The 19,724-nt window shown below is 48.4% G+C and overlaps 1 protein-coding gene and 1 long non-coding RNA gene across 3 annotated transcripts in view; one reads left to right on the top strand and one right to left on the bottom strand.

Moving 5' to 3' along the window:
• The window catches only part of LOC142699043 (oocyte zinc finger protein XlCOF29-like), a 75,624-nt gene extending 68,985 nt beyond the window's left edge, over positions 1 to 6,639 (bottom strand). The window contains exon 1 of one of the 2 annotated variants that reach the window (XM_075847965.1): positions 6,461 to 6,639. In XM_075847965.1, coding sequence (XP_075704080.1) covers positions 6,461 to 6,470 — 10 coding nt within the window. In that variant the 5' untranslated portion in view covers positions 6,471 to 6,639. Of the gene's footprint in view, positions 1 to 5,707; positions 5,899 to 6,460 lie in introns of those variants that run through there. The other variant, XM_075847970.1, reaches the window with a different exon arrangement.
• Positions 5,157 to 8,993, top strand: LOC142699047 (uncharacterized). The gene is made up of 2 exons (XR_012865947.1): positions 5,157 to 6,259; positions 7,951 to 8,993. It is a non-coding gene; the product is annotated as an uncharacterized LOC142699047 (long non-coding RNA).
• The last annotated feature ends 10,731 nt before the right edge of the window (positions 8,994 to 19,724 follow it).

Raw genomic sequence — 19,724 nt, 5'->3', positions numbered from 1 at the left:
TTCCGGTGACTGCGCGGTGTGAGGGGTTTTATATTTCCGGTGAGTGCGCGGTGTGGGGGGGGTTTATATTTCCGTGATTGCGCGGTGTGAGGGGTTTATATTTCTGGTGATTGCGCGGTGTGAGCGGGGTTTATATTTCCGGTGATTGCGCGGTGTGAGGGGGTTTATATTTCCGGTGATTGCGTGGTGTGAGGGGGTTTATATTTCCGGTGATTGCGCGGTGTGAGGGGTTTTATATTTCCGATGATTGCGCGGTGTGAGGGGTTTTATATTTCCGGTGAGTGCGCGGTGTGGGGGGGTTTATATTTCCGGTAAGTGCGTGGTGTGAGGGGGTTTATATTTCCTGTGATTGCGCGGTGTGGGGGTTTTATATTTCCGGTGATTGCGCGGTGTGAGGGGGTTTATATTTCCGGTGACTGCGCGGTGTGAGGGGTTTTATATTTCCGGTGATTGCGCGGTGTGAGGGGTTTTATATTTCCGGTGATTGCGCGGTGTGGGGGGTTTTATATTTCCGGTGATTGCGCGGTGTGAGAGGTTTTATATTTCCGGTGATTGCGTGGTGTGAGGGGGGTTTATATTTCCGGTGATTGCGCGGTGTGGGGAGTTTTATATTTCCGGTGATTGCGCGGTGTGAAGGGTTTTATATTTCCGGTGATTGCGCGGTGTGAGGGGTTTATATTTCCGGTGATTGCGCGGTGTGAGGGGTTTATATTTCCGGTGATTGCGCGGTGTGAGGGGTTTTATATTTCCGGTGATTGCGCGGTGTGAGGGGTTTTATATTTCCGGTGATTGCGCGGTGTGAAGGGGTTTTATATTTCCGGTGATTGCGCGGTGTGAGGGGTTTATATTTCCTGTGATTGCGCGGTGTGGGGGTTTTATATTTCCGGTGATTGCGCGGTTTGAGGGGTTTATATTTCCGGTGATTGCGCGGTGTGGGGGGTTTTATATTTCCGGTGATTGCGCGGTGTGAGGGGTTTATATTTCCGGTGATTGGGCGGTGTGGGGGGTTTATATTTCCGGTGATTGCGCGGTGTGGGGAGTTTTATATTTCCGGTGATTGCGCGGTGTGGGGGGTTTTATATTTCCGGTGATTGCGCGGTGTGAGGGGTTTTATATTCCCGGTGATTGCGTGGTGTGAGGGGTTTATGTTTCCGGTGATTGCGCGGTGTGAGGGGGTTTATATTTCCGGTGATTGCGCGGTGTGAGGGGTTTTATATTTCCGGTGATTGCGCAGTGTGGGGGGTTTTATATTTCCGGTGATTGCGCGGTGTGAGGGGTTTTATATTTCCGGTGATTGCGCGGTGTGAGGGGTTTATATTTCCGGTGATTGCGCGGTGTGAGGGGGTTTATATTTCCGGTGACTGCGCGGTGTGAGGGGTTTTATATTTCCGGTGATTGCGCGGTGTGAGGGGGTTTATATTTCCGGTGATTGCGCGGTGTGAGGGGTTTATATTTCTGGTGATTGCGCGGTGTGAGGGGTTTTATATTTCCGATGATTGCGCGGTGTGAGGGGTTTATATTTCCGGTGATTGCGCGGTGTGAGGGGTTTTATATTTCCGGTGATTGCGCGGTGTGGGGGGTTTTATATTTCCGGTGATTGCGCGGTGTGAGGAGTTTTATATTTCCGGTGATTGCGCGGTGTGAGGGGGTTTATATTTCCGGTGATTGCGCGGTGTGAGGGGTTTATATTTCCGGTGATTGCGCGGTGTGAGGGGTTTATATTTACGGTGATTGCGCGGTGTGAGGGGTTTATATTTCCGGTGATTGCGCGGTGTGAGGGGTTTTATATTTCCGGTGATTGCGCGGTGTGTGGGGGGTTTATATTTCCGGTGATTGCGCGGTGTGAGGGGTTTTCTATTTCCGGTGATTGCGCGGTGTGAGGGGTTTATATTTCCTGTGATTGCGCGGTGTGAGGGGTTTTATATTTCCGGTGATTGCTCGGTGTGTGGGGGGGTTATATTTCCGGTGATTGCGCGGTGTGAGGGGTTTATATTTCCGGTGATTGCGCGGTGTGAGGGGTTTATATTTCGGGTGATTGCGCGGTGTGAGGGGTTTTATATTTCCGTGATTGCGCAGTGTGAGGGGTTTATATTTCCGGTGATTGCGCACTGTGGGGATTTATATTTCCGGTGATTGCGCGGTGTGAGGGGTTTTATATTTCCGGTGATTGCGCGGTGTGAGGGGTTTATATTTCCGGTGATTGCGCGGTGTGAGGGGTTTATATTTCCGGTGATTGCGCGATGTGAGGGGGTTTATATTTCCGGTGATTGCGCGGTGTGAGGGGTTTTATATTTCCGTGATTGCGCAGTGTGAGGGGTTTATATTTCCGGTGATTGCGCACTGTGGGGATTTATATTTCCGGTGATTGCGCGGTGTGAGGGGTTTTATATTTCCGGTGATTGCGCGGTGTGAGGGGTTTATATTTCCGGTGATTGCGCGGTGTGAGGGGTTTATATTTCCGGTGATTGCGCGATGTGAGGGGGTTTATATTTCCGGTGATTGCGCGGTGTGAGGGGTTTATATTTCCGGTGATTGCGCGGTGTGGGGGGTTTATATTTCCGGTGATTGCGCGGTGTGAGGGGGTTTATATTTCCGGTGATTGCGCGGTGTGAGGGGGTTTATATTTCCGGTGATTGCGCGGTGTTGAGGGGTTTATATTTCCGGTGATTGCACGGTGTGAGGGGGTTTATATTTCCGGTGATTGCGTGGTGTGAGGGGGTTTATATTTCCGGTGATTGCGCGGTGTGAGGGGTTTTATATTTCCGATGATTGCGCGGTGTGAGGGGTTTTATATTTCCGGTGAGTGCGCGGTGTGGGGGGGTTTATATTTCCGGTAAGTGCGTGGTGTGAGGGGGTTTATATTTCCTGTGATTGCGCGGTGTGGGGGTTTTATATTTCCGGTGATTGCGCGGTGTGAGGGGGTTTATATTTCCGGTGACTGCGCGGTGTGAGGGGTTTTATATTTCCGGTGATTGCGCGGTGTGAGGGGTTTTATATTTCCGGTGATTGCGCGGTGTGGGGGGTTTTATATTTCCGGTGATTGCGCGGTGTGAGAGGTTTTATATTTCCGGTGATTGCGTGGTGTGAGGGGGGTTTATATTTCCGGTGATTGCACGGTGTGGGGAGTTTTATATTTCCGGTGATTGCGCGGTGTGAAGGGTTTTATATTTCCGGTGATTGCGCGGTGTGAGGGGTTTATATTTCCGGTGATTGCGCGGTGTGAGGGGTTTATATTTCCGGTGATTGCGCGGTGTGAGGGGTTTTATATTTCCGGTGATTGCGCGGTGTGAGGGGTTTTATATTTCCGGTGATTGCGCGGTGTGAAGGGGTTTTATATTTCCGGTGATTGCGCGGTGTGAGGGGTTTATATTTCCTGTGATTGCGCGGTGTGGGGGTTTTATATTTCCGGTGATTGCGCGGTGTGAGGGGTTTATATTTCCGGTGATTGCGCGGTGTGGGGGGTTTTATATTTCCGGTGATTGCGCGGTGTGAGGGGTTTATATTTCCGGTGATTGGGCGGTGTGGGGGGTTTATATTTCCGGTGATTGCGCGGTGTGGGGAGTTTTATATTTCCGGTGATTGCGCGGTGTGGGGGGTTTTATATTTCCGGTGATTGCGCGGTGTGAGGGGTTTTATATTCCCGGTGATTGCGTGGTGTGAGGGGTTTATATTTCCGGTGATTGCGCGGTGTGAGGGGGTTTATATTTCCGGTGATTGCGCGGTGTGAGGGGTTTTATATTTCCGGTGATTGCGCAGTGTGGGGGGTTTTATATTTCCGGTGATTGCGCGGTGTGAGGGGTTTTATATTTCCGGTGATTGCGCGGTGTGAGGGGTTTATATTTCCGGTGATTGCGCGGTGTGAGGGGGTTTATATTTCCGGTGACTGCGCGGTGTGAGGGGTTTTATATTTCCGGTGATTGCGCGGTGTGAGGGGGTTTATATTTCCGGTGATTGCGCGGTGTGAGGGGTTTATATTTCTGGTGATTGCGCGGTGTGAGGGGTTTTATATTTCCGATGATTGCGCGGTGTGAGGGGTTTATATTTCCGGTGATTGCGCGGTGTGAGGGGTTTTATATTTCCGGTGATTGCGCGGTGTGAGGGGGTTTATATTTCCGATGATTGCGCGGTGTGGGGGGTTTTATATTTCCGGTGATTGCGCGGTGTGAGGGGTTTATATTTCCGGTGATTGCGCGGTGTGAGGGGTTTATATTTACGGTGATTGCGCGGTGTGAGGGGTTTATATTTCCGGTGATTGCGCGGTGTGAGGGGTTTTATATTTCCGGTGATTGCGCGGTGTGTGGGGGGTTTATATTTCCGGTGATTGCGCGGTGTGAGGGGTTTTCTATTTCCGGTGATTGCGCGGTGTGAGGGGTTTATATTTCCTGTGATTGCGCGGTGTGAGGGGTTTTATATTTCCGGTGATTGCTCGGTGTGTGGGGGGGTTATATTTCCGGTGATTGCGCGGTGTGAGGGGTTTATATTTCCGGTGATTGCGCGGTGTGAGGGGTTTATATTTCGGGTGATTGCGCGGTGTGAGGGGTTTTATATTTCCGTGATTGCGCAGTGTGAGGGGTTTATATTTCCGGTGATTGCGCACTGTGGGGATTTATATTTCCGGTGATTGCGCGGTGTGAGGGGTTTTATATTTCCGGTGATTGCGCGGTGTGAGGGGTTTTATATTTCCGGTGATTGCGCGGTGTGAGGGGTTTATATTTCCGGTGATTGCGCGGTGTGAGGGGTTTATATTTCCGGTGATTGCGCGATGTGAGGGGGTTTATATTTCCGGTGATTGCGCGGTGTGAGGGGTTTATATTTCCGGTGATTGCGCGGTGTGGGGGGTTTATATTTCCGGTGATTGCGCGGTGTGAGGGGGTTTATATTTCCGGTGATTGCGCGGTGTGAGGGGGTTTATATTTCCGGTGATTGCGCGGTGTTGAGGGGTTTATATTTCCGGTGATTGCACGGTGTGGGGGGGGGTTTATATTTCCGGTGATTGCGCGGTGTGGGGGGTTTATATTTCCGGTGATTGCGCGGTGTGAGGGGGTTTATATTTCCGGTGATTGCGCGGTGTGAGGGGGTTTATATTTCCGGTGATTGAGCGGTGTGAGGGGTTTATATTTCCGGTGATTGCGGGGTGTGAGGGGGTTTATATTTCCGGTGATTGCGCGGTGTGAGGGGTTTTATATTTCCGGTGATTTCGCGGTGTGAGGGGTTTATATTTCCGGTGATTGCGCGGGGTGAGGGGGGTTTATATAACCGGTCGGCATCGCGCAGTTTCTTCGGAGGACAGAGGAAGCCGCGATCTCTAACTGATCAGATGCCGCGGTCACTATTAATTACGGTATCTGAGGGGTTAAGCGGCCGGGATTGCGCTGTCTCCGATCTTGGCGGTTGCAGGCGGTTGTCAGTAGTCGTGTACGGTGCAGGCTCCGCTCCTTCTAGTGTGACGGCGCACGTACAGCATAATACTATAGATCTGATGTCACCAAGGGGTTAAACCCTCCTGTATTTCATATTTACAGCGCTAATAATAAATAATAATAATTACCAACACTGTGCCAGACAAAAACGCACCAAAACCGGACAGAAATGACCTCATGTAACCTTACTACTGCATCATGGGAAACCTCCTGACTGATAACAGAGAGAACACTAAACAACAGCGGTGACCGGAAGTCATGTAGACCCGACCAGCGCTGCTCTCTACCTCATAGACGGCAACAGCTGAAGGACCAGTAATGACGTCACCACCATGTGACCGGGACAAGAGAGGCGGAGCTTATAACTGGAGAGGAGGCATAGCCCCACCCCTCATGTGACGTAATCATGAACGCTTCTCAACATAGTACAGGAGACCGGACCACTCACAGAGCTCCGCCCCACATGTCACGTGATCAGCTTCACAGGTCTTTCCTCCACCACTTTTCTCAAATGATAAGCTCCACCCCTCCCGTCCCAGTCACGTGGTGTTGATGTCATCACAGGTCCTTTTACTTCAACACATTATATTTTGCACAGTTTAGCACCGATCACTCCTTCATCGCTCATATGATGCTCAGGACCCCTCATGTCACTTGATCATCACACATGTCCTTCATACATCGCTCAAACGTCTAAACCCCCCCCCCCTGATGCCGCGGTCACGTGACCTTGATATCCCAGGTCCTTCCACCTCCGCCTCTCTCCACTAATAAGCTCCGCCTTTTCCTGTCACTTGGTGGTGACGTCATCACAGGTCCTTCAGCTGTTACGTGATGAGGTAAAGAGCAGCGCTGGTCGGGTGTTCTCTCTGTTGTCAATCATTGAGTGACCCCGCCCACTGGACTCCTAGCCCAGATTTAACCCCTCCAGTGCCGGCCTCTTTGGGGTATTTCTGGTCTTTGTAGTGGTCGGATGTTTTGTGGGACGAGTCGTGTTTTGTAATGACATAATATTCGGGACATACAACTTATTCACTGACCTTTATACATTTCTTGTTCATGTCGTTCACCGTGCGGTTTAAGGGAATGTTCACACGTAGCGAATACGACCCACAACACGCAAGGAAATCACCCCGAATATTCACCCCAAATGGTGGACGTATAATCCTCCAGAATATCTACTACAGAAATACAACAAGGCCGATCCCCACCTCTCCGAGCGTTACCATAGCAACACGTCCCTGCTCTTCCGGCTGTGTCCAGGTGACCCCTATAATGACATGTGACCTCTCCAGCCTGTGATTGGCTGCAAGGGTCACATGACGCCTTCTTTTTTATATATGTGTAACCTGCAGCGTTGCTGTGAACACGCGGTGGAGCCGCAGAGGATTCTGGGAACAATGGCGTTTGTTGCAGAACTTGACTTTCCATTGCACTTAATGTGGAAATTCTGCAACAAATGCGCAGCGAATCCGCGGTATAAATGCGATATCCTGCGTGTCTATAATCCGCACCGCAGGTTAACCCCTTAATCACCAGGACGGGTTTAGTTGTTCCCTCAGATCTATTTCTTGGTTATTTTTCTGCCGGTCCCGCGGTGCGAGGATTAGATTCTGCGGGACGATACCAAATTTCTATGTTTTTTTTCATGATGTGCGATATTTACATAGAAATAACTTTTTGTTAGAAAACAATGTTATTTAGTGTCGCCATATTCTCATAGTTGCCAACAGTCCTGAATTTGCCGGGACTGTCCCAAATTTACAGAGACAGTCCCGGCAAATAACTGTCCCGGCCATTTTCAATTGTATTTGCATCCTCAGGACGCAGGTACTACTGAATACTGTGGCGGAGCAGGAAACTCTCCGCTCCCTGCTCTGCCATTCACTCCTCCGGGAGCGGAATACCCGGCCAGAGCGTCGGCAACCCTCTGACTGGGGATTCTACACTTAGCCTGGGCTCAGTCACTTACACATTAACGTTACTGAAGTGTTTAGACAGTGAATAGACATTCCTTCCAGCCAGGACGCCATGTCTATTCACAATCCCGACACTTCGGTAACGTTTCTGTGGTACTTACAGCAGAGCCAAGTGTAATCTCGCGAGATCTCGCTGTAAATGACCGGTTACAGGGAGATTACGCTTTGCTCTGCTGTAAACGTTAATGAAGTGTCGGGATTGTGAATAGACATCGCGTCCTGGCTGGAAGGAATGTCTATTCACTGTCTAAACACTTCAGTAACGTTAATGTGTCAGTATAAGACAGCAGATCGTGAACAACGCAGTGTCACTATGCACTGACTAAATGAATGGGGAGGAGTGCATGATGCTGATTGGTCAGTGATTGGTCAGCGTGATACACTCCTCTGTACAACGCCCACTTGGTCTAAAGTAAAAACACGTCCACTTGGGCATTAACAACCTCATTAGCATAAATGTAAAATCGCTCCTAACGTGGTAAATATAGATCGTTTTTCTAAATATAAAGCATTACTGTCACCGACATTACAGCGCCGATCTCCTTATGTAGGAAATGGGGCACTTCTGCCAATTAACCCTAAGCCCAGAAAATGGCAAAAAGGCATCTAGCAAGCGGACAGCGTGACCAAAAGACTCATGAGGGCTGCGCAGGAAAAGGACCTTCTCGTCAGCGTACAGGCCCACCACAGCAGACCCTCCCTCCCACTGCACACCAGTTACCATAGAGGTGGATCTCAATCTAATAGCTATAGCTTCAATGGCAATAGCAAATAAAACCGGTGAGAGGGGACATCCCTGCCGCGTACCCCGTGCCAGAGGAGAAGAATCCGAGGGGATGCCATTGACCACCACAATAGCCATAAGGGATTTATAGAGAAGTTGGATCCATGAGATAAATGTAGGAGCAAAGCTGTGAAGGCCGGCCAGAAGGAAGGAGCACTCAACAGAGTCGAACGCCTTCATAGTATCTAATGAAGCGACAGCCCAAGGCAAATGACCCATTCTACCCATCTGCATAAGTGTCTGTACACGTGTAATGTTTATAGTAGTAGATTTACCGCGCATGAATTCAGTTTGGTCAGGGTGAATAATTGTTAGAACAACTTGATTCAGTCGCTTTGCCAGGATCTTAGGTAGGATTTTATAGTCTACGTTAACTAGGGAAATTGGTCTATAAGAACCACAATCAACATGGTCTTTATCCGGCTTCAGTAGCACAATGATAGAAGCATCATCAAATGTAGAGGGAAGTGAGTGGCTGAGTAAAGCCTGGTTAAGAGTATCTAACAACATGGGGCCCATATGTTCCCGATACCTCCTATAACCTTCAATAGGGAGCCCATCAGGACCTGGGGATTTATGGAGAGACATTTCCTGAATAGCCTCTTGAAGTTCCGCCATCATCATAGGGGAGTCAAGCAATGTAACCTGCGATGAAGGGAGGGTATCAGCAGGGAAACCCCTCTAGAATAAAAAGTGTGAAAGGAGTGGCACGCCCATTGTATCCAAGGTTTCTTAAAGGAACAGTGTCATCACAAATAATTTTTTTATATGTTAAAGATGTTAGTGCTTTAATAAAAACGTTCATATTCATTTGTGTGTTTGTGTTTTACTGTTTCTTATTTTTACACTTTTTCTTCCCTATGGGGGCTGCCATTTTTTGTTCCATTTCTGTGTGTGTCGATTAACGACACACACAGACATGGAATACGGCAGCCACAGTCCCATAGGGACTGCGAACGGCTCCCGTCCCATTGACTGCCGTGTACGGCGTCTGTGTGGGAACTGCGCATGCGCCGCTCCCACACAGTCCTATTCGAAATTGGCGCCGTCCGGCGCCATTTTCCTGTGGACCGGAAGTCGCGGCCGGACAGTAATATTACTACTTCCGGTCGCGGCTTCCGGACTTGTGCACATGGAACAGCGGCAGCAAAGGGAGCGGACGGGCCGGAGGGAGCCGCGGCGGCAGGAGCAGGTAAGAGATTTCAATGTATGTTAGTGTTTGTGTGTGTTTACTACTGTATGTAAACCTACTACACTGTGGGTTACCTCAAAAAATGGCGACACACAGTGTAGGAGGTTAAACCTTTCAAACCCCTCGTTTATCCCGGCACTAGCCAGGATAAAGGAGGGGGGGATGCTGAGAGCTCACTAGAGCGAGGGCTTTTAACCCAATGTTGCAATGCTGCAATTTTGGGAACTAGCTCCATCTAGTGACCAAAAATGGGTAGTATTATAAATGAGAAAAAATTTATAATATTTCCTGACTCGCGAAAAAAATAAAAAAAATTTGAACAATGTTTAATCACCCACACACTAAATGTTTAATTTTTAAAAAAAAAACATGTTTTTCTGGCAACACATTCCCTTTAAGGTAACTAGATCTTTCACTAACGAGGTGAGTCTCCTGTAAACAGATTAGGTGGGGACGGGATCGCCTAATATGAGGGAACACCGAGGCCCGTCATCAAGGATCAATTGCCAGTCCTGGGCAGTACAGCAGCATACAATGGATGAGCAGAAAAAGGTATGGACAGAGTTATCAGAGTCAGTGGCATAGACATACATATGAACAACAATCAAACATAACAAAGTAACCGAGGAAAATAACCCAGAAATGTCCCCACCAAGAACCATAGGTAGGGCAGACATTTGGGGTAGAAAAGGTAGAATGGGGAATACTCGACTACGTCTTGGTCAGGCATACATCCTGGCATCAGTAAACATATAAGAAAAATGTTCTGGGTCTTTTTGTTTGTTTTTTACCAGTGAATCAGATGAGAACAATATATAGAAAGGAGAGAGATCCCCCTCTGGATCAACTGACCTGAGTAGCCAATGGTAGATATAGCGACATAAGGTACGGTATAACATCATAAAATATACAACATATCACCCAGTAACGTTCATCATGTGAAGAATGTCAGGCTGATCAACGGAGCATTCTCGAAGGGCCCACAGGTGAATGCTGAAGAGTCACTCAAGCCACCGGAGGATGCATCTGGAGCCACTCTCTCGCCGGGCTATGCAAGAAGACCACTTTGTCATCATAGGCAATTCGGAGACGAGCAGGGTATGCCATTGAGTATGGAATGTTTCACTCCTTAAACTTTCTTTTGACCTCCATAGAGATGGCACGCTGCTTCTGGAGGTCTGCAGAAAAGTCAGGGAATATGGAAATAGTGGAATTGTTGAATTTTAATGGAGCTTTCAACCTGGACTGACGCAAAGACGTGTCTCGATCTCTGTAATTTAGAATCCCAACCAGGAATTGCCGAGGGGCTGCACCTTGAGGCGGCGGCTTAGCCGGAACACGATGTGCCCTCTCAACCACAAAGCAAGTGGAAAAGGCTGGCGCCTCTAAGTTAGTCTTGAGCCATTGTTCAATAAACGGTTCAGGAGTTTTGCCCTCAGATTTTTCCGGTAAGCCAATTATACGTAAATTATTACGACGCAGTCTATTTTCAAGGTCATCAGTTTTGGATTGACAAGCATCCGCCTTCCGTGTAGTAGCAGCCAGGGTAGTAGCAAGAGGACCAATCCTGTCCTCTACTTGAGAAAGTCGCCCCTCCATCTCTCCCATACAGCCTTTCAGGTTCTGCATGTTGTGACGGAGCAAACTGACATCAAGGTTTATCTCATCAATCTGGCCTGTTAAAGAAGTTTTGCAAGCATCAATGGCCGATAGAAGTTGCAATGAAACCTGACGTAACATAGGTTTAGTCTCAGTGTCGGAATCCATGCCGCCACTCGGTCGGGCATCGTCCTCTTTATTTTTGAGGTGAGTAGATCTCGTTTTACGTGGAGAGGAATTATCTTCGTCCTGATCAGTACGAGCAAAATCTTTTAGCTTATCCACTGCAGACTGAGGTTTAGATTTACGCATGGTGCACAGTATAGCTGAAATAGGTAGGTCGCACCCCACCAATAGTGTAGCAGGAAAAGTAAGGCAACAGATACAGTCTCCTTTTAACAGAGTATGGCACACTGGTAGGAAGTTATATATGGTAAGTAAGCTCTATAGACAAAGAACCGGGTAGGCAGGCAGTCCCAGAAAGTATAGTGAGCAGGTGAGCCAAATCAGTGACATAGATGTATAACAGGCATATATGCAAAATGGCTCCGTTAGGCCGCAACTCACCACCCAGATACTGGTAACAATGGAATCTCAGGGTCTCCCCTGAGAGAAATCAAAACTGTCGTCCCCAACTGAGCCTGAGGTCTGTACCTTCACCGGCTGTCAGGGGAGACAGAGAAAGAATGTTTCACCATGCGTGCCTTGCAGACACAGACAGGCCGCCATTAACCAACAGCCGCCACGAGGAACAGAACTTTTACTAGCTGTGCGTTCTGATGAGAATTATCATCCACTTCTCTTCAGAACGCCCAGCTTCTGCCAGATCACGCTGTGACGTCACTCACAGGTCCTGCATCGTGTCAGACGAGCGAGGCCACATCGGCACCAGAGGCTTCAGTTGATTCTGCAGCAGCATCGGCGTTAGCAGGTAAGTCGATGTAGCTACTTATCTGCAAACACCGATGCTGCTGCAGAATCAACTGTAGCCTCTGGTGCCGATGTGTCCTCGCACGTCTGACACGATGTAGGACCTGTGAGTGACGTCACAGCGTGATCTGGCAGAAGCTGGGCGTTCTGAAGAGAAGTGGATGATACTTCTCATCAGAACGCCCAGCTAGTAAAAGTAGTAAACACGCCCCGATGTACGCACATAATACACGCCCACTTGGACTTTTACTTTTAAACACACCCACTTGGACTTTTGCAAGCCTCATTTGCATAACTACAAAAATGGTCATAACTTGGCCAAAAATGCTCGTTTTTTAAAAATAAAAACGTTACTGTAATCTACATTGCAGCGCCTATCTGCTGCAATAGCAGATAGGGGTTGCAAAATCTGGTGACAGAGCCTCTTTAATAGAACACATATGCAATCCCTTGCACTTCAACTGGATGATCAAGAGAACAGAGGCCGCAGAAATAATATTCGACTGAAGGGCCTCCCGGATTTAGGTCCCAAAGACGACCTCCCTAATAGGATTACCGCCATCTTTAATAAAGTTACCAACAGACCCCTGGAAGCTACATTCCTACTGGACCGCGTGCACAGAGTCTCGAGACCTGGCCCGATCGACCCTTCAAACCCGCGGGATGTCCTGTGTCTGTTACATTACTACTCGGACAAGGATTTGATAATCAGAGGAGCATGGTCACATGGTCCGGTATCGGTTGATGGAGGCAGGGTCCCGGTCTATCCGGATGTCTCGCCGCGGACACTTTACATGAGACGTCTACTTCACCCGCTGCTAGAAAAGATCAAAGCAGTTGGAGCCACTTACAGATGGGGGCATCCATTTCACGTGGTCGTCAGAAGAGATGCTTCCTCCTTTATCCTGCGCCATTCCTCGGATTTAGAGGCCTTATTCTGTTTCTTGCAAATTGACCCGGTCCCGGACTGGCTGACACTGGATCGGAATGAACCGCCTCAACGTCGGTGCAATCGGCGCCCAAGCCAGCCTTTCAGCAGACCCTCTCTACTGGAATCAATAGGTTCTCAGCCAGATCTCTCGCTACGTCTGCCGCCTGAGGCCTGAACCGATCTCCGGATCTACGATTTGTTATCCCGATAAAATATCGATGGCTTCCTACGGCCAATGGGCTTCCTAAAGTGCCTAGTGGCCCTTCTTGCTTGTTCTTTATTTTTTGCTTACAGGTTCTTCATGCGCCTTTCTGAAGAGAGTCTCTGGAGCAACCCCGCTACGTTTATTCTTTTCCCATGATCGACGGGACTTTCCTGCAAGAAGGGTCGATACGTCCGATCTTTCGCTACTTACAGAACAGTAGATATACCATGTCCTTTATATTGCTCCCATCCTTCGTACCCAACTTCCCCCCCTCCCTCCTATACCCCCAACATGTTGGTATTCCGTGATATGTATGCCTCCCCCCTCATCTTTTAGAGCCCGTAGCCGGTCAGGTTCAGGCAGACAACCAGGGGGCAGTGTGCTTATTACCATGCTAATGAGACAGTATTTTTGCCTAGGGTCCTATTATATTATAGGTTATGTTGTATGAGCAGTGTAACATTTGTTAATGGGCTACTCCCTTTTATTGTAGTGTTTTTTTAAGCGGGCTATCGTGCTGCACATACATCCAGGGATTGTTTATCTGTACGGGCTGATACCACATGTTTTAGCCTTCTCTACATACTTCATTTACATATCTCAATGGTCTTAAAGTGGGGACTTTTGGTGATTGTACCGGTTATATGTAATGCAATATCCCCTGCTCATCTTCTGGCTCATCTTTTGGCGGGTTCGGATATATCTGTCTGCTCTCCCCTTATACTTGCCTCCCACTCTCTTCTTCCTCCTTTCCATCCTTTTTCTCTCCCTTCCCCTCCTTTTGTTTATTACAGGTGACGTGGCGGGTAATTGCACTTCCGGGCAGGGTTGCTGTTCCGGACGGCAGGAAGCTACGTCAGGTCATGCGGTGCCGGTCGAGGCCTGCTGGTTTACTGGCTTCCTAAAAGGATCTTGATAATAAATTGAGTTTGTAGTCTGCCAACAACCCTGCCCTGGTGTCCCTCTGTATCCCACTCTTGAGACTCTCAAGAAAAGGGATAGTATTGTTTGATGGGCCTAGATGGTTGGGCCTGGTTATATAAGGTGTTCTGGCCTCCCTTGCTCACCTCTTGGTGGACATTGGACGAAAGTTATATTGTTCATTTAATATGCTGCTCACTGCATGGGCCCCCCCCCCCCCGCTTCTCTTTGGTTTTCCTTGTTCCCGTTTTATCGCTAACTTTTTCTCCACAGGTCTTCTTGCCATGTAGGAGTTGGCCTCTGGGCCACCTTTTTTGTATATTTTCTTTTCCTTCTATCTGATTTTCCACTTCTACCTATCTCGTCCTCCCTTCCCTACCTTCTACCCACTCCCGCCGAGAACATGTCCCGTCACTCCCAGATAGACCTACGGATAGGCTCATTGAATGTCAAGGGCTTACATAGTCCTGGGAAGCGATCCATCCTGCTTAACATGCTGAAAGGCAGACAATTACACGTAGCTTTCCTGCAGGAAACGCATTTGAGTGAACATAAACCCTTTAAGTTATCCAACTTATGGTTTCCACACGCATATCATAGTTTTTCTCCCGACCCGAAATCCAGGGGGACAAGTATCCTTCTTTCCCGCTCTATTCCATGGGAATATCTGGACGCTCGCAGTGATGAGATGGGGCGAATGCTTTTGGTCAAGGGTAGCATCGATTCACAGATCTATACCTTCGCTTCCTTCTATTTGCCTAATGTGGGTCAGGGTTCAGCATTGATTAAAAATGATGTGTAGAAAAGGCAGATCCAGCACTCAAATATAAAAAATGTGATTTTTATTAGGTCATTTAAAAAATAAAATAAAAATTGGGAGAAAACAATAATCCCGGGACCACGCTTACGCGTTTCAGACCACTGGGGTCCTTAATCGAAGCTATGATTAAGGACCCCAGTGGTCTGAAACGCGTAAGCGTGGTCCCGGGATTATTGTTTTATCCCAATTTTTTTTTTTTTTTTTTAAATGAACAAATAAAAATAAATTTTTTTATATTTGAGTGCTGGATCTGCCTTTTCTACACATCATTTTTGTTTCTACAACCTGCTGTCGACACAGGATCAAGCTCAGGAGGATCTACGAGCACCCACAGCTTTCTGGATTTTTTATGCCTACATTGCTTCACAAAACTCATTGGAAAAACGCAATTTAAAATGAAGGATATGAGGTGAGCAAAACTTTTGGTAAACTTTTTTCACTTTTCAGCATTGATTGGTTTTTTAGACATACTGGAGGACTTTGGAGAGGGTACCATTGTCCTAGGGGGTGACTTCAATGTAGCATTGGAACCAACCATGGATGTTTCATCGGGTTCATCGTCAATCCCCAACTCCCAACTGCGTCGCATTGAATGAGCCCTTCATGATCATAACTTTGTAGATACGTGGCGTCTTTTACATCCAGCAGACAGGGATTTTTCCTTTTACTCCTCCGTACACGACATTTACTCCAGACTAGATTTGATATTTATCAAACATCGCGCTCTACCAACGTTACAGGCGGCCGACATTGATTCGATCTCTTTCTCAGACCATGCCCTGGTTACGATGTCTATGTCATTGCAATCTCCGTTAATATTCCAATCCCAGTGGAAGCTTAATCCCTCGCTTCTCAATGACTCCCTCGTCTCATCAGATGTACAACGTACGCTGGATGACTATTTCATCACAAACACATCCGCCAACACGAACTCGAGGGTGCTATGGGAGGCACATAAATGAGTCGTTCGCGGCACTCTTATCAAACACGGAGCATGATTGAAAAAAGAGCGTGCCGCGAATATCGTTCGGCTACTGTCAGAGATCAAGGCCCTAGAAATTACACACAAACGTACCCATGAAATAGAATGTCGAATTGCGTTAATTCAGAAACGGGACGAATTACGTACCATATTATTATCCAAAGCTAAAGCTACAATCTCTAAATGTAAGCGTCATTTTTACGAGTATGGTAATAAATGCAGCAGTTCGCTTGCTAGAGCTCTGCGGATCCAACAAGCGCGCACTTATGTCCCCTTTATTACATCCTCACACACCACACGAGCCAACCTGCCTCTGGACATAGCTGCACAGTTCCGCGACTTCTACGCTGCTCTTTACAACGCCGACTCCACCAATCCGGCCACTTTGTCAAACGACTTTCGTGCACATATTCAATCCTATATTGCGGACTCGGGTTTGCCGCCCCTGACAGAGGAGGTACTCGCTGCCTTGGAAGAACCGATTACCATGACCGAACTAACTGATGCGCTCAAAAACTCCGCTGCTGGTAAGGCCCCAGGGCCTGACGGTTTCACGTTACCCTACTATAAGAAATGTATCTCCTGCCTTGGGCCGCATCTGCTGTCATCTTTGAATTCTCTATCCTCCTCCTCACTCGTTCCACCGGACGCGCTCAGGGCCCATATAGCGGTGATTCCCAAACCGGGAAAATACCCCTCTCAGTGCGCCAGCTACAGGCCAATCTCACTGCTTAACGCACACATTAAACTCCTCGCCAAGATATTGCCAATGTGCTTGGCCCCCCCTGCTTGGTGGGGTAATTCATCTTGATCAGGCGGGGTTTATGTTGGGACGAGAGGCCCGAGACAACACTACAAAGGCGATCAACCTCATACATAAGTCCCAATTGTCCCGTGTAACACTTATGCTCCTGTCCACTGATGCTGAAAAAGCATTTGACAGAGTCAATTGGACGTACATGGAGGAAACACTTCTCCGACTCGGTCTGGGCCCGCAAATGATGGGTTGGATAATGTCATTGTACTCCTGCCCATCTGCCAGGCTAAGGCTGAACGGTATTCTCTCGGATGATTTTACAATCCATAATGGGACAAGACAGGGCTGCCCCTTGTCCCCTTTGATCTTTATCCTTACCCTGGAACCATTTCTAAGACATGTCCGTGCAAATCAAGACATTAAGGGAATAGGAGAGGGATCCCGGGTCGCTAAAGTGGCAGCGTACGCAGACGACCTGTTATTCTTTCTCACTAACCCCTCCGTTTCCCTCCCGAATCTGATGCAGGAGTTTAGTCGCTTTTCCAACCTCTCTAACTTTAAAATAATTTTTTCCAAATCCGAGGCCATGAATGTCTCCCTACCCCCCTCCCTGCTGTCTACACTGGAGCAATCTTTTAGTTTCAAATGGAACCCGGTGGCCCTTAAGTACCTGGGCGTGCGCATTCCAGCGGACCTGAAGGAGCTCTACAATTTAAACTTTCCAGGGTTTCTCGCGGAAGTGAAAGCAGATTGTGCCAGATGGACGGGGGGCACATTTACATGGATGGGACGCTGCACGATCTTTAAGATGAATATACTACCCAGTCTACTGTACCTCTTCAAAGCCCTTCCTATAGCTGTCCCCCCTTCATTCTTCAAAGCGATTAACACCATTCAAAAGACCTTTGTATGGAATGGCAAACATCCACGTCTCAGTCAAGTGCTCCTATGGCGCTCCCGGGAGACGGGGGGATTGGCACTTCCAGACATTCGCTCGTACTACATTTCAGCCCATCTGTCGCGGGTGGTGGATTGGTGCAGGCATGCCCCCTTCAAGGCCTGGACAGGCCTTGAGCAAGGATTTTCGGAAATTCCTTTAGCAACGATTCCGTGGTTGAAACGGACTTCTCACGTCCCTTTACCGCCATCCCACGATCGGCCCCACGCTTCGTTGTTGTGCTCTCCCTACGGTTCGATCGAGTCTCCTCCCTCTCTGCTCTCCCATGACTCCGATCCTGGGAAACCCCTCCTTTCCCTCTGGGTTGACTGATCCGGTGTTCAAGTCCTGGTCGTCGGCAGGGGTATTCAGGGCAGAGCACTTCTTGAAGAATTCAGAGTGGCTTTCTCTCGCAGAGTTGACACGGATGCCTGACCTTCCCCCCTTGGGGTACTGGCGTGTATTCCAACTCCGCCACTTCTACTCCTCATTGCCTTCTCCGGCCCTATTCCACGCCCCTAGATCTCAATTGGAAGAGGTATGTGCGGAAGTTGGACCGGCGCGTCATACTCTGTCCACGATTTACCGTCTTCTGCTAAACCCACCGGACCTACCGACGCCTGGGTTCATTTCTGAATGGGAGGTAGATCTGGGAATTACATTTACCACAAGTCAATGTTCCCGAATTCTTACCCTTGCTCATAAAACATCAACTAGCTCACAATATCAGGAGGCTAGCTTTAAACAGCTCTCACGATGGTATAGGACCCCGGTCCGTCTTCATCGCATCTTCCCGACCGTCTCACCTCTTTGTTGGAGATGCGGTTTGGACAATGGTACCCTTCTCCACACTTTCTGGTCTTGCCCGTTACTGGCAGAATTTTGGGACGGGGTCAATAGGGTGATTCTCAAAGTAACTGATACTACCTGTAACATGGACGCGGTCTTCTTCCTCCTCCATCACTGCGACATTCCGGCTAACACATACAAACGTTCTCTGCTTCACTTTTTAGTGATGGCTGCGCGACATTGTATCCCCTTACGCTGGAAGAAATCCTCTCCGCCGAGATTGTCAATCTGGGTCTCGAAGGTCAATGACCTTATGCACATGGAGGACCTTACTTCCTCCATTCATGATACACACGCTAGGTTCTGCCGCACGTGGGCCCCGTGGATCGTGTTTCAGGACTCTGACTTCTACACTGACATTCTTGGAAGTGGGGACACTGATGGATAACTCGTGGGGCCTGTTCGGGGGTCTCCTCGGTGGGAGTGACTACTCCTTCCTCCCCTTCTTGCTCTTCTATTTTCTTCCTTACTTTTGCCTAGATCTGTTTTTCGTAAGCACAGTGGGGAAGTTAATGTGTATACTCTAAAGATGACATATAATGCTACCTAGTGGAAGGTTTACAGTGTGAGGTTCAAATTCATACATCTTTTATTTCTGTAAGTTGTTATATTTTCCCATATGTACTTGATGTATCTTGTATTCTGTAAATATGTGGCTGTTGCCACGAAAATAAAGAATTAAAAAAAACAGTGTACCTCCGATGCAAGTGGATGCAAGTCCTTCGTTGTCTCCTAGGCTGGGTTAATATCAAGTGGAAGTGCGTCGAGTGCAGGCTGCAGCAGAACACCAGGCCGTCGTGCACTGTTTCCGTCCGCAGGGCAGAGGAAGTCACCGAAGAATGTCCCCGGGTAGCCTGCGAGGGGGAGAGGTATGCCCAGAGTTTGTCTGGTCCCAGTAAAAAGATTTACCAGCCAGGATGACAGGATAATCAGCAGGAGAAGTTACGGTCCCCGGGAGCTCAGCTCAGATACGACTATCCATGCTGCTTGCTGGCCACGCCCCAAAAATAATAATAATATTTAATAATATATTATTACCCCTTTAAGGACACAGTATTTTGTCCTCTAATTGTGCCCACACATTGTTTTGCCCCCTAAGTGCCATACACAGTATATTTCCCCCTGTAGTGCCCTTACACACAATAATGTCCGCTTAGTGGCCTCCACACAGTATAATGCCCCCCTCCCCTGGCTGGCACACACACAGCCCCCCTTGTAGATAGTGCCCCCTGTAGATTGTGCCATACAGCCTCCCTGTAGACTGTGCCATAATCCCCCACCCCTTCTTGTAGACAGTGTCATACAGCCCACCACCTCCCCCTTGTAGACAGTGCTGTTAATTGCCCCACCTCCCCCTTGTAGATCGTGACATACAACCCCCACCTCCCCCATGTAGACAGTGCCATACAGAGCCGCAA

This window comes from Rhinoderma darwinii, unplaced genomic scaffold, assembly GCF_050947455.1.
Source record: "Rhinoderma darwinii isolate aRhiDar2 unplaced genomic scaffold, aRhiDar2.hap1 Scaffold_116, whole genome shotgun sequence".
Lineage (NCBI taxonomy): Eukaryota > Metazoa > Chordata > Amphibia > Anura > Rhinodermatidae > Rhinoderma > Rhinoderma darwinii.
This window is presented reverse-complemented; position numbering and strand designations above follow the sequence as displayed.